This window comes from Ciconia boyciana, chromosome 27 (assembly GCF_034638445.1).
Source record: "Ciconia boyciana chromosome 27, ASM3463844v1, whole genome shotgun sequence".
Lineage (NCBI taxonomy): Eukaryota > Metazoa > Chordata > Aves > Ciconiiformes > Ciconiidae > Ciconia > Ciconia boyciana.
In genome coordinates this window covers 2612512-2627357 of record NC_132960.1, presented here as the reverse complement: position 1 = coordinate 2627357, position 14846 = coordinate 2612512, and the positions used below count along the sequence as shown (strand labels likewise).

Genomic DNA, 14846 nt, shown 5'->3' with positions numbered 1-14846 from the left:
CCTTCCCTGCAGGGAAGGGGCAGAGCAGGAAGGGAAAGAGCCCGTCTAGTGGCAGACTTTGAAAATATCCCTTATGTTGGGCATGGTTGGATGAGATAAATGTCTTTGAGCCTGCATGGTTTTGTTTGGTTAGTGGTAATTGGTATCTGGTTTTGACATGAAAAAACATTATCGTAACTATCACACACACACAGAGAATAATGAGCAAGTGAAAAAGCTTAAATTACAATCTTGGCTCGGGGAACATTTCCTTCTTTAATGTATTCCACTCAGGTTAATTACCAGTTCAAATATTTACTGCGAAGTGTGTTCTTTCAGTTGATTGCTGTGGTTGTGCTGTCTCTTCTGCCTCGTACTGCAGGGGCACGCTGTGGAGATGACTTTCTTGGAGATTACTTTCTCAGAGATTACTTTCTCTTTGTTCCTGTAAGAGTCCCACCTCTTCCTCCTCTTTCCCACATTCTTGTCTCGGTGTATTTAGTGCAGAGAGATGCTTTAGGAAAAGGTGAGTCACTCTTTCTAGTCTATAAATTAAGTTCAGGGTGAGTGGGTCAGTGTGCTAAGGCTGTCTTTTTTGAAGATGAGTTTATGGCAGAAGTGTTCCATCCTGGGCAGGATGGTTGAAATCGAAAATGCTGATTATAAAGGGTGGTGACATATTTGCAGGAGGTTTCCCGACACAGGAGTAGAGTCATCCCTGTCTTCATATTGCTCTTTTTTGCAACACACCCAGGACATGCTTGTTTTTGGAGGGGGCATCCTCCGAGTTGCCCGTCTGTCCCCATGGATGATGGAGGAGACCTGGACCATGCACTTAGTGTAGATGGCTTTGCTTCTTCCCACTTTCTTCTTCATCTCCTTGTCTGTGGTAGGCTTTAGCTTGGAGTGCTTGTATTGGTCAGCCAAAACATCAAAACCAAAACATTTCATAGAATAAAATTGCTGCAATGGTATTTTTAAACTATTAATATTTTTTTACTAAAAGAACTGAATGGAAACATTTCTCAATTCTCAAAAGGTTTTCTCTGGTTATTTTTAACTGACAGAAAATCCAGTTCCCCAACTTAAAACAACTGTTTGTTTAAGATAATGGCTATTAGAAAGAAGAACAAAAGAATAGTCAGAACAATCCTCAAGATTTAAAAAAAAAATGTGGGAAGGAAAAATAGCAATCACTTACCAGGAAATGTTCCTGAGCTTGTAATACAAGCTTTAATGAATAGTTTGAAAACCATTTGAGATGAACCTTTTCCTTTTGCTACTGTGACAAAATCTTAAGAGCTAGCCCATTCAGCTGTAGCCATAGAGAAAAAATAAATGCAACCTTCATTTTCCTCTTTGGTTTGCTAAAATTATAGCTAAGAATATTTGGGTGTTGGCCCAAACATGAGGAGGAAAGGAGCTGCCCTTGTTTTGGAAGAGGTAGTATCATCTTCCTTTCTTCTCTCTATTATTCAGTCCACTAAAAGATAATTATTCTCCCACTGAAATTAGGCAGTCGCCTACTTCTTCCTCGGTTGGGATGGGAGAAGTCACCCTTGCTAACATTAGGAAGGTATTTTAGACTCCTGTCTGCAATTCACCCCTAAAGCAAGAGAATGAGGCACTGCAACCGACAGCCCAGGCTTGTGTCTTCTCTTATCTGGGGACACCTTGGGGTCCCAACTTTAATGGTCTGGAGGGGAAAGCTCTGGAAAACCTAGGGCTTGCTGGGCTTTCACCCCTTTGAGGCTGGGAAGTCATGCAAAGCCAGTTCCTGTTCTGCCAGGCCACAGAGGGAGAGCAAGCAAGGGCAAGACCAACTGGTCGACTCAGCCAGCAGCAGGTCCCAAAGCTGTGGCTTTCTCCACCTTCTCTTTCTCGAGCAACTGTCTTTTTTAGCAACAGCAAAACCTAACAAAACGTGGCCTCTGAAACAAAGCCAAGCTGAGATGTTCTGCCTATGGATTGCGAAGGGATGGCCATGCTTCCTCATAGCCACAAGGAAGACCCAAACTTGGAGCCACAGTGGTTCCTGGACAGCCATCCTGTACATGCCACCTGGCTCTGGCCCAGAGTGATGTCTTGAAACCGCACAGGGAATTGGTGACGTTCAGACAATTAACTGGAGCTGCCTAATGGCTCAGCAGGGACTCTAGGCATTGGGCTTGCCTCCTTTCCAAATTACATTTGCAAGTGGTGAATGCATTAAGCTCAGATGCAAAATTACCCACCTTGGATGGGCTCCATCTCATCTAATTGTAGCCACTTAAAAGTTAGATAAACTGCTGAACTGGGTTTCCTCGTTTGAGAGAGGAGCTCAGGAGGAGGACCGTCCACCTCACCTAACCAGAGTCTGACATGCATAAGGTCAAAGTTAGATGAAGCAGTTTCTACTCTTAGCATAGAAATGGCATCTCATGCCCTTCCCCAAAGATTCTTATCTTCTTCCTCGCGTCAGTCTTTAATATTCACTTTTTTTAGGTTGCAATTAGAATTTTGCCCTGTGAGAGCGGTGAGATTAGTGGTGCCACGTGACCTGTAATTCTTCATGTGCTGGAGACAGGGAGAAATTCACTGTGATAATAGCGTCTGCAAATCCAGCAGATGACAGGCAGGGTGTATTTGTCTGAGTACATGCAGGCGTCTCGCATGGTGATGTCTCCATTTGCACTAATACCCCTGCCCCGGGCTGCCTGCAGAGCCGGGAGAGTTCTAATTGATGCAGTCAGTAGAGTCTAGAGCTTGATGCATTTCGTGCTAAATTAGACATCTGTGTTTGGTCAGATGAATCACCCCATGGAAATGTTGGTTTCTTTCCATGAAATGAACCCCCAGCAACCAGCTCACATGTTGAGCTCTATGTGGGAGACTTCAAAACTAAGACAAAGTTGATCCCACCCTGTTATGGCCAAGAGATTTCATAACTTATTCCTTTTCCTTTTAAGTCATACAGAGTAGATGTCACATTTTGTCAGCCCTAACACCACTGAAGCAAAGGTTTTTATGTCTGAAATACATATGACTGGCAGAGCACAGCCCTGATCACAAGCCCGTTGAGCCCAGGTCAGTTTTGGCATCTCTCTTCATTCAACTGCTGTGACACGGAAGGATCAAACAAGTAGGTTGTTCTGAGGTTGCAGCAATGAATGAAGCTACAGGCTGGCAAACTTGTAGAGGACATCTTACAGTGCTCCGAACTATTTTGGGGGTTTCTGGCAATCTTTGCTATCGGTTGTTACTTGGGCTATAAAATATCTTATAGGTGATGTGATATAAGGAGGTAAATAAAACAGAATAAACACCATTGGACTCTCCCGGCATCTGAGTCCCACCATGCTCCAAAGTGCCTAAAGAGAATCAGAAGATCTGTTTGGTCCTTTCTTCCCCCCATAGACTGTGAAAGAGTACTTCTTCACCCATTTTGTAATTTCTTTAAATACCATCTATGGAAAAATTCAGAGGCAAACCACGTACTTTCAATGCAGTTTATTGAAGGTGCAGTGAAAAGCTGGGAAGTTTGAGTAGTCAATGAAAGAAGCTCTGTTTATGTGAGTACAAGATGTCAACTCAGAAGATTTATGCACCAATAACTTCCCTTGGCATTTCGGGGGTGGGGATGGGGGTGAGCTCTTCTAAAATCAGCACGCTTTGAACTAGCCACCCCTAACATGCAGAAGCAAATGAAAGTACTACGTATTCATCTGTAAGCAAATTCCACAAAAAGCCTATGGCTGCAGTGTAACTAGCAGGTGCTTTGAAAGTTGAAATTGCCTTGTTTAAAATTTAAGCTCAAATTTGCAGCTCAGGGTTTCTTCTTTGATAAAAAAAAAGGGGGGGGGGGACCGTGCTCTTTGCAGTGCCTCCTAGGAAAGTTAAATCATCACTCTCTTTTCTGAAATGCTTTGGGAGGCGCTGGAAGAAAAAGAGGTGTCTTGTAAGGAAGAACGTTGTTAATGAATCCGCTCATTATGTGAAAAGCCAGAGAAAGAAGGCAGTGCAACAAGCAAACCCTTAAAGCTGTGATAATCTAGACAGTATGAACTTGGAGAAATAATACTGTGTTGAGCACCTGCTGGAGAAGCTTGCTAGATGTGTCTTTAGGGTTGGGGACTCTGAAAACATAACCTGGTGGGGTATATATCTGATGCTAATAAATGTGGGAATGGGCTTGGTAACAAATGTTGCTACTAGTGGGCAGAGAAACCATCCTGCATCATCTCAGTGGTAGGAACTGCGTGTCTAAGCGTTGCCCTCCGACGTTGCTGGCTGTGCCACCTCCCCAGCTGATGGCCCTTATGGAACAACGCACGGGTCTCTGACAACCCCGTAGCTCCCCACCACGCCATTGTTGCACCCCACAACTTCAGGGCTGTTGGCAACGACGACAGGAGAGCCCCCCAGCTGTCTGATGACGCAGCCTTGGTTTCCGAAGCTGACCACCCCACCAGCTTGGCAAGCCCCCATCCTAGCATTCAAGCCCCCGTTTCCCGTGCTGATGACGGTGCGGGCTGGGTACCCCCCGCTGCGGGAGCTGAATCCCCCATTTTTGCAGTTGACCCCTCCAGCTTGGCAATACACCTCTGGGACACACTGCTTGGCCACCGAGCTAATGACTCTTTTGGGGTGGATCCCAGCACTCCGGGAGCTGAATCCTCCATTCTGGGAGCTGTGTCGTCCGGACCGTCTCCCCAGGGAGCTGTAGGCACACACAGCCCCGTTTGCAGCCAGCATCCCACAGTCATCGGGGATATTGTAGCCACTGCTGACCACAGCTGCAAGACAGCCCACAGGATTAATTATTTAGAGAGGAAAACTGGAAGACTCTCACAAGGCAAGTTGTTTCATGAGTGACAGAACCGACCAAACTTGATTTCCTCTAGATTTGTCCAATTTGTCCATTTGAGCCCCTGCTCCTTCCAGCTCCTCCCCCATGTCCCAACACATCCCCTCACAGATCCTCCCAATTCCCACATTGCTCATCTGGCTGGTGGCATATTCTTTCCCAGGTTCAATGCACATCAGTGCATTGCCTGGCAGGTTCACCAGGGCAGCTCACTGTTGCCTCCAAGAGTAGAAAAAGGTCATGAATTTGACCTTCCCCCTTCCATCCAAAAGCTGATTTCTTTTAAATTCAGAGGTATTTGAGATTTCTGGGACTAAACCTCCAACATCAGCCTGGGCTGAAATGGAAAAGGGAGGCAGAGGCAGAGGGAGCTGAGGCAGACAGATAATGCTGCTCCATAAACTGCCTTTCCTAAAATGAGAAACCCTCATGGCTGAAAATCTTCAGGTTACTTACACACGCTCACTGGGTTCCCCACACATATCCTGTTAGGGGAGAGAAGAGAAGAGAAATGCACGTTATCCTATTAACCAGTTGCATGCACATCTAGAAACCTGACGTTACTCATAACTTCCAGCCGTACATCCAGCCCACTTAATCCCTTGTTGTAACACGTCTGACTATCCCTAGGACAGGAACTGTTTTTACTGGCACAAGGGTCGCCTGTATGGCCTCCAGCCATCTCTCCAGTCCCAGTTTCTGTGAACCTGGGAGGATCCTGGAGCTGCAAAATTCACTTGGGAGCTGGAATAGTTCTGGCCTCTGATACACAGGAGAAAAGGGACGAGGTTTCTGTCACCCACCTGCTCTCTTCACCCTCCAGTAAAGTCTTATATGTTGCAATCTCAATATCCAGGGCCAGCTTGACATTCAGCAGCTCCTGGTAATCCCGCAGCATGCAAGCCAGCTCATCCTTGGCCTTCTGGAGGGCATTCTGCAGCTCAACATGCTTCTCCCGGGCATCTTTCAGGGCACAATCCCCACGCTGCTCAACATCACAAATGGAGGTTTGCAGGCAGGAGACCTGTCAGAGGGGAGGATAACAGTGCAGGTATCTTCAAGGCTTCATTTCCTAATTCCTGGGCATTCTGGTTTTGGATTAATCCTCTCTTCCAAATGCAAACAGAGAAAAAAACCACCAGCGTCCCTTCTCTCTATCCACTTTTCACCTATACACTTTCCAACTACAGCCTAGAGCAGGTCTTAAGTCTACTAAAGGCCAATGCGTCATCTTCCCCCATATCTGAGCTGTCCTCCAAGACATTGCCCTTTCTGGAAACATCGCTTCTGGGCCTCTCCTACCTGCTTCTTCACATTCTCCAGTTCACACTGCAGCTTCTGTATCATCCGGGTTAGCTCTGAAATCTCACACTTGTTGCTTTGCAGATCATCGCAATACTTGCCTCTCTTATCCTGAAGCTCCTGAAACTGGAACCAAGAAACAAGACAATTGTCATTTTTTACCTGCAGCCTCTTAAGTTGCCAGGCACACACCCAGGTTGCTTCTTACTCACCCTGGTTTGATAGAAAGCATCAACTTCTTCTTTGCTCTTCTGAGCTATTTCTTGGTACCAGCATTCAACGTTCTTGATGATGCTTTCCATGTCCAGGTCTCGGTTGTTGTCCATTTTCACGATGACCGAAGTGTCGCATAGTTGGCGATCTACCTGAGCTCGTTCCTACAGGTTGGGGAATAGCTTAGTCAGCTGTTAGCAATTCTCAGACTTTGTAGTGAAGGAAGGGCTGGGACAAAGAGCCACACAGCTCAGTTGATGGATATAACAAGTCAAGAAATGTCCCTCAGGTTGGCTCAGCAGAAAAATCCTCCCTGCTGGATGAGTTGCCACATGTCAGCTGCTGACCTACATGCTGACCTGCAGCAATTCTGCCCACATCAAGGGCAAGGAATCTGAGTGACTTAACCCTTGGTATCCTGTAATCTTCAGCTGCTTTACTGATGTTAATGACAGGATTAAGCTGGGAGTTTCTTTAGCTCTAATCAGACAACTGCAATCCAGAGTAACTAGACAGACGCATCTCTTTTCTCTGGGGTAGAGTTAGGACACAGCCAATTCATACCTGGAGCTGCATTAAGAAAGGAGGAACCACCCTATTTCCCGCATAATCATGTTAATATTATATCAACCTTGTACTTCCATGCTTTCAAGTATGCAGGGCTTGGGATGAGACATGTCCAGGAGGGGTTTCAAGCTGTAGAAATTTGGAGCACCTGAAGGATGAGAGAGCACCACCAAAATCCTGGGACGGACCAGAGAAACCCACCTCCTCAAACACACATTTCAACAACTCCAACTGCCTTCTTAACAGATCCACCTTCACCTCCAGCTCTTCCTTGTTCAAAAAGATACAGTCTGCATCCTGAAAGAGAGGAGACACGTTCCAGCCCAATCTCGCTGAAAACATTGGAGAAACACACAGAAGACAGAGGCAGCACCAATAAAACAGAAACAAGTTTCAACAAGATTTCAAGAGCAAAAAGGTGTGAGAGGGTGAGTCAAGATGCCCTGGTGGCTCCTAAAGGAAAACAAAACCATTCCAACATGACTTACAGGGATTAGTTTGTTTATTTATTACTTAGGACCTAGCTGCAAACTCAGAATTGACTAATGAGTATTTAAACATAATTTTTTAATATTGTTCAAATGATTTCTGCTTTTCTCATGTCCAAGTATAAAGGATGTGAAGAGACTGTCAGAAAATAACCAGCGTCTTAGACACCGGGTATTCCAGTGTGACCTCTCCCACTCTGTCCCCCTTCCACAAACACACCCTCCCACTACACTTCAAGAATGTGCTTGGGGTAACAAAAGTATTGCAGTAGTGCTGATGATGTAAGCTTTGAGGATACATTCTTTTTACTTTCTACTTGCATTTGTCTCTTTTTCTGACCCTGTGCCTCTTTACAGGCCTCCCTCCTTCTGCTCGTTATAACACTTTTGCCGGGCATTTGCTAATATTGCACTATTTCAGCCAAGCTTTACACTAAATAAACCTATTATAGGTATAATGATTCATGTATTTTTGAGCTTCTCACCTTTTTGAGTGCCACAAACTCATTCTCCACAGTTGTACGCCTGTTGATTTCCTCTTCATATCTGTTGGAAAAGGAGAAGAAAAGGGCTGAGCCAAGCAATACTATCTGACACACAGACATTAACCATCAGGTATAAATAACCTTTGCTTGCTCAGAGACTGCCATCAGGCACTGCAAGATCAGTGTCTGGAGACCAAACATTAGACCATCCCAAGATTAGAAGCTTCTTCATGAACAACAACATTAACAATGCAAAGAGTTCGCAAGTGAGACAGAAAAACGTGACATCCCCAAAGGGGATGTGCCACATGTCTGGGAGATGTTGCCTGAGATGAACCAGAGGAGAAGTAAAATGCCAACAACTAGAGGAGACCTGAAGGTCCTTACTTGCACTTGAACTCCTCCACCAGCTGGCTTGTGGCACACTCTTCGCTGCCCAGTTTTTGCTTTTCACATAGCAAGCAGTCCAGGCGCTTCCGCAGGTCGCAGATGTAATTCTCAAAGTACAGTTCAAGGTTTTTCCCTTTCTTTGGTAGGACGTATTGCTGCAGGAGGCCCCACTTGGTCTCCAGCACTTTGTTCTGCTGCTCCAGGAATCGTACCTGCAGGCCAAAAAATAGCAATTCTTCAAATAAAGAGATGAATGCAATAACTCGACACCTGGTTTAACTGTCTGCTCTCACTGAAACTGCAGGTATAAGAATAGGCTTTTTGGGAAGTGAGAGGTGATATGCCACGATGATCATAAAATTATCTGCCCTTATTTAGAAATCTAGAAATCACATGTCTAAATTATTTAGAAATCTAAAAGCCACATGTCTGAATCTGCCTTTCTCACCAATGAATAGAAATAAAGCTCCTCTGGATGGTGCCTCTGATGTATTTTAGGATGAGATTGAGTCGCCAGAGAGTGGAACCTGTTTGTCTCTTTTTTTTCTAGAAAGGGATCCTAAGGTGACACCTCAGACTTAGATATCTAACGTTTAGGTGCCTGAATCAAGATTAACCTCCTTTGCCTTCAGGACTGTTTTTCGAACAGTCACTATATTTAAAGACAAAGGGGGGGAAAGGGTCTAATACAGGACAGAAAGATGAGCCCGTCAGGGCTGTAACTTCTAGCTGAGCTAGAACAATGCTGCAATGAGAAATGCAGCCTTGAACTGAGGCCGTCCAGAGAGGAGACACCTGCAAGAAAGTCCAGTGCTACTGTGGCCATGATACAAACACCATCAAATACTAGGACTGGTATGTGGCTGAAATGAGCCCTTCCCCAGTACTGAAGATCTCGCTCTGAGCCAGCATGGCTCTGTGGGAATCTGGACCCTTGCATGGACCCAGCTCAGTGATTCATGGCACGAGCTGGACTGGGGTTTTGGAGGAGGTCGGTTGTGTTTTATGTTTCTCAAAGTAGTGCAGGTACAGAGCAGGTTTGCACTCACCTTGTCGATGAAGCAGGCAAATTGGGTGTTGAGGGTCTTGATCTGTTCCTTCTCCTGACAGCGTATTTCATGTTCCAGCGGGTCGACCCCAACACAGAGGGGCTTCAGAAGCCGTTCATCAATGCAGATACCTTGGATGCCATCAGCCTTGCGATCGGGGTAACCTCTCACAATACTATATCCCCTGGGGCCACAAAGACCAACCCTTCCTCCAACATTACCGTAGCCTATGCCGCCAAAGCCGAACTCTCCAAAGCATCCAGTACCGCAGACCCCGTTCACGTAGGAAATTCTCCTGTTTCCACCCAGGTTGCAGACACTCCTGCTGCTATAGGCACCAGCTCCACATCGGACAGGTTGGCAGGCAGAGGCGGCGTAGCTTCGACCACAAATCTCCGAAGCTGAACTGAAGCCTCTTCGTCCCAGGACAGATCTCACTGTAGGTGCCTGTCTGCTCATCGCGGCTTATTTGAAGATGGAATATGAAAGTTTAGGGGAAGCTCTTCTGCAGGAGAGGAACAGAGATCCCACTGAAGTGACACAGTGATGCTACCCCTTATATATGTTTGGGAAGCTGGCCTTGATAGGATCAGGACATTAATTTAAAGTGCTTAAGGGTTTGGTTTGCCTGGCAGCAATAAATGCTCCTCAAAATGCAAAACAGCCCAGCAAATACTAACTACTGAGGAAATAAAAAGGAATCTAAAAGTGCTCTGTTTGCAAGTTGGCTTAGAATATATTACGGTTTGAAGTGTTCCCCTAACTTAAGCTAATTATAGTTTAGCAAACATTTTTGAAGAAACTCTTTGTGATTTGTTTGCAGTGTGTCGTTTGGGGTTTTGTGTCTCATGGGGTTTTGTGTATGATGGCATGTTTTGCAGACTTGCACTTTGTGGGGGTAATTTCACAATCTCTCCTTTTTTCTCTCACCAGGCTTGTTTTGGGTGCGGAAAAGTAACCAAAAAGAAAAGAAAGTCAACCATGGAAAAACACCATGGAAATTGTGTTGTGATGGATGGATCATTTCTGTGCTTGAAACACCAGCCAATTCACTGAGTTGTGGGTCTGGATTCGTATGAAAGGACTCAAAATGCCCCCCCAGAAAAACATTCCCATGCAGCATTTCACACTGACCTTCTCTTACCACATGAAACACCACCAAAACAGAGTAGGTTGCATCCAGGAACTGAGGCGTATTTCAGTTTTCTTACTAGGTTTATGTTCTGTGGAGTCAGTGACATTTTCACTTAAGTAATGCTGCAGATTCTTAACCTGAAGTCCATTTGACACAGTTGAATCTTTGGCCCTCGCTATATTGGAGCTTCTACCAAGCTGGATGGTGAAGACCTTTTTGATTCATCTTCTGGTAGTCTCTACAGGGAACAAAAAAGGAACAGTAGCACATTTCAGCCTGCTGAGATCCACCTCATTCAAGAAGCAACAGCTAAAAGTTGGGTGACTTTGCCAGTCACGTCCTTGACACCCAGTGGAGATACACCTCCAAGAGAGAGAGACAACAGCCCCTGGGTCAATGCTTAGGGGAACTGCGGTGATTCACTCTCCACAGGTGCTGGTCTTTCTCCATCAACAGAGGAAGTCTTAATGAGTAGATTAGACTGGACACCAGAGATGGCTTTGACTTACATTGGCAAGATTAATATCTCTCTCTCCTGATCACCAGCCCAAGGAAGTGAGACAGTGAACCTATCTGCCAACCATCTCAGGACCTTCTCCAAACTGACACTTGGAAAGTCAAAACAATAGGGGTCTTTCAACTCTTTGAGAGTAAAGTGTTTGGGAGGAAAAGAGACATTATAGTGCAAACAACTAAATGCCCTCAGCCGTTCCTAACTGAAGGGGAGCAAAGCTTGGAGAAGTCTGCACGTTATACATACAACGTGACTGTATCTGGAGACACCCAGTAGCCGTGTTCCCTCGCCGTCATTACCCCCCTCCGAAAACATTTTCCAAGAGTTAGGATCAGGCAGTGCAAATCATAAAAACAATGCTAAACCTCATTAAAACATTAAACCTTCTAATAGCAAGTTCTTAAAAAGAAGACATGCACACTGAAACCATAGGACGTGACTGCAGCACCGAGATTCACAAGGCTATTAATTGAACATGTAATTGCAACTTATGTGAGTTTGAGGGGCTGGTGGTATAAATTAGTTGTGTAAACTGATACTTTTGCCCTATACAAATGGGATAATTCAACATATTTACAGCATGACTTTCAGATTGCACCTTTGTTTATAGTATTTTAGGCTCACAGTCTGTACTGGGTTGCCAGCCCAATTGGCAATATCAGTTAAAACAAATATTAGAGACTTCAAGCTAAAGCTTGTAACTTCCCAGATCCTTCAAGTTCTAAACAAAGATTTGTAGGAAGCAAAATGTATATTTGAATCCAAAGAAGAGTACAAAAGGCAATTGTTGTGAGCTTTATATAGGAAAAAATATCCTGGACCAGAAGTCAGACTGAAGGCTGGTGTGCCACTGCTCCCTTTCTGCACCCCATTATACACGTCGGCTGTGTGGGAGACACCTGGAACGTAGCATTGACTGCAATTAAATGTCTGTGAGCCACTGTGCTGCAGCAGCCCCAGTTACAAAACGCCTCACCAGAGCCACTAGCTTCCTGATAGGTAAGAGATTTTGGGCATATGTTGCCCAGTATTGGGTAAAATTTCTGTGTTAGACAAATCCCTGTTGTTGCTCCTGAATCCCAGTGAGAAGGCAGCTATGCAGAAGGTTCACTTGATGTCTTTTAGGTCTTTCCAAGGAACGATGAGTGTTTCGCCTGTTGGTACCTAAGATCTCAGGAATCAACAATTTGTTATTGTGAGTATGGACATGGGAAATGGGAGAGTACTCTGAAGCAAAAATTGCATCTTTTTGACTCAAAAAAAAGGACGGGAAGGACTGAGGAAGCAAAAAAGAGAAATATTTTGATGAGGGGCTGAATGAGTCATTTTGACAACTTGCAATCTCTCCCTTTGTCAGCATTCTTCTCCCTGAATGTGCTGCTGAAAATGGAATTCTTTATAAGAACATGTGAAGTTCACTAATTTGCTTGTTGCCTCTGGAGATGAATCTGAACTAGCTCTTAAAATGTGTTTTATGCGATAGTCTCAAAGAACCATGCTCCATCTCTGTAATTATCCGCAGCCATAGAAAACTCATTGCATTCAGATAGGACAATGGCAATAACTTACCTGTGCTAACAGCATTTGATAGATGTAAGATTGGGTCGTAACATGTATTTTTATACACACAGTTTCATGGACTGTATAAACTCTTGTCCATGTCATTCATGAGATGTTAAAGAATTTATTTGATTAGTGCAGCCTCATTCCTAAAGCCAAAGTTGTCCAAGGGAATTCAATCTGGTAGTGTATTTTTTCCTCTCATTAGCCTATATCTGCTCTATGTTAGAAGTCAAGGCTGGGATTTTCAAAGGATGTTCCTCATAAAATTCATCAAACACTGGGCCTGGGTGCACCTTCCTCCCTACTTCAGCCATCAAACTAGCCATGTATTCTAATTTCATCTTTGAGACTCTGTCTATGGCTAATGGAAAGAGATAGGCATCTCCAGACGGTGATTCATCACATCCTAAAATAGGCACCTAAGACAGGTGGGAGGAATCCAGCTCTGGAGGTACTTACCTCTCTTCTTATTGCCTACCAGAGGCAGTCTAGACAACCAGACAACTAGACCAGGCGCCCCACTTCTGGATGGTTAAAGTTAGGTGAAATTAGTCCCACCCTTTGGGCGCCAAATTTCTTTAGCACCTTTGAAGTCTTAATGAGAGTACACCACATCACATGCTCTCTAGATTTGCTCAGTTCCTGATGTATGCATATATCATATCTCCGTGCGGTGATTAGCGCCTGTAAAGCTGAGGCTTGCAACAAAGCAAAGGATTGTTTTGATCTTTTTCATGTTGATGTCTTCCTCCCACAGAATTGCACAGTGGAAATGAGTGTGGGATGTATGGGAATCCAGGCCCCTGAATGGGGTGGCATCACACTGCCTGTTAAAGCAAAAAGATTAGGAAAGGGAAAAAAATATTGAAGTTGTTATTAGGTTACAGCAACTCCCCTATAAATCTACAGGAGATCTTATCCCTTCCAGTTGAAGCTGTTTTCTTGGGCAGAAGAGACTCTCTGAGCCATACAGAAAGAATTGCCCATGGAAGTTGGGTCAGGTCCTCCTGGGAAGCATATTCAGCCAGCAGGAGATAAGCTCTTCCTTTTGTTATGCTAAAGCCCTAGTGCCCAAGCCCACGTTTCATTTGATGTGTGCAGCGTTGTGATGTACTGATGGATGTCTGATGAAACGCCCGGCTGATTCATGAAGCGCTGATGTTCAGAGAGGCTGGTCACAGGTTTAAAGTAAAGCATTTGCTAAATTAACTTGTCAGATCTGGAAATGATGGCACGGGGGGAGTTTGGAGGTGAGAGAGCAACACTAATTCTATGATGTCATTTCCCTGACTTATTCTTCTCTTGCATAAAAAGCGAAAGGATCGTCTATTTTCAATGGGAACACCATAACCTTTATGAGATACTTAAACCCCTCTTAATGAATATTTATGGCTGCTCGATTGTTCTTTTCTTGTCAAATCTTTCTTGTGGTTTTCTTCATTAAAGATTGTGACTGTTTTCTTTTGTGCTTCTCATATTTGATTGGGAAATAGTTTCCTATCAGAGGAGAATTAAGGGAGGGAAAGAAAACTCTTCCAGTTCTGAATCACGATAATTGCTTCGGATAGGAAAGACCTTCCCTCTGGATTCCCCCTTTTGTAAAACATATATCTGTCCAACTTGCCTCTGTATGGTTCATTTCTTTGTTCTGCTTGTTGGCTTTCATCAGTTTAATCGCAAAACACTTCAGTCCTTTGTGGTTGATTTATGTTCCTAATTTGTTGGCTTCTTTTTTTAATCTGCTCAAATGTACAATAAAATATCTCCCTTTGATCTGTTTTGAAATCCTAAACTGGTAGTTGCAGGATTTCTAAAATGATGCTTAAAAAAGCAACCAAGCACATTCCTGAGTTTTTTCCTATAATGACCCTATTGCAGCAGATTTTGAAGAGGTATAAAATGTGTTTTATTGTCACACCTCTGTGGTAGACACGCTATAAAAATGCAAAGACACTGAGATGACTTCTCTAGGAATCTTAAAACACCCACTGCATAGCATTAGGTAGGAGCCACATTTGGTGCAAACCAGCATAAATAAGCTGACTTTAAAAGGCTTCCATAATTTACACCAACCAAAGACTGGATCTATATGACACTCTCTGGGCAGCCCTGCCACCTCTGCTGAATTGTTAAGACTTCTAATCAGCAGATATGTCTTGTCCAATTTAGGAATAGGGCATTTCTGTATTCTTGGGAAATACTGAAAACCAAGTGGCGACACATTCGTTCTCCATGCGCTTTATTGGAAAAAGAGCAAAAGGTATAAGGTCTCGAGTCATCAAGATAGAAGTGAGGGTGCTGTAATTTATGCATGT

At 44.3% G+C, this 14846-nt stretch overlaps 1 protein-coding gene across 1 annotated transcript; it reads right to left on the bottom strand.

The window, feature by feature from the left end:
• Positions 1-4275: 4275 nt before the first annotated feature.
• Positions 4276-9778, bottom strand: LOC140644412 (keratin, type II cytoskeletal 4-like). The gene is made up of 9 exons (XM_072847235.1): positions 9320-9778; positions 8268-8482; positions 7881-7941; positions 7109-7204; positions 6340-6504; positions 6128-6253; positions 5629-5849; positions 5282-5310; positions 4276-4754 (listed from the first exon to the last, which is right to left on the bottom strand). The coding sequence occupies exons 1-9, from the start codon at positions 9776-9778 to the stop codon at positions 4276-4278; spliced, it is 1851 nt and encodes a 616-aa protein (XP_072703336.1).
• Positions 9779-14846: the final 5068 nt, after the last annotated feature.

Coding starts and splice junctions, on each gene's coding strand:
- LOC140644412 (XM_072847235.1), bottom strand. CDS start 9,778: ATGAGCAGACAGGCACCTACAGTGAGATCTGTCCTGGGACGAAGAGGC. Junction 7,942..8,267: donor GTGGAGGAGTTCAAGTGCAA/GTAAGGACCTTC, acceptor CTTTTCCAACAG/ATATGAAGAGGAAATCAACA. Junction 6,505..7,108: donor TGAAATGTGTGTTTGAGGAG/GTGGGTTTCTCT, acceptor CCCAACCTGTAG/GAACGAGCTCAGGTAGATCG.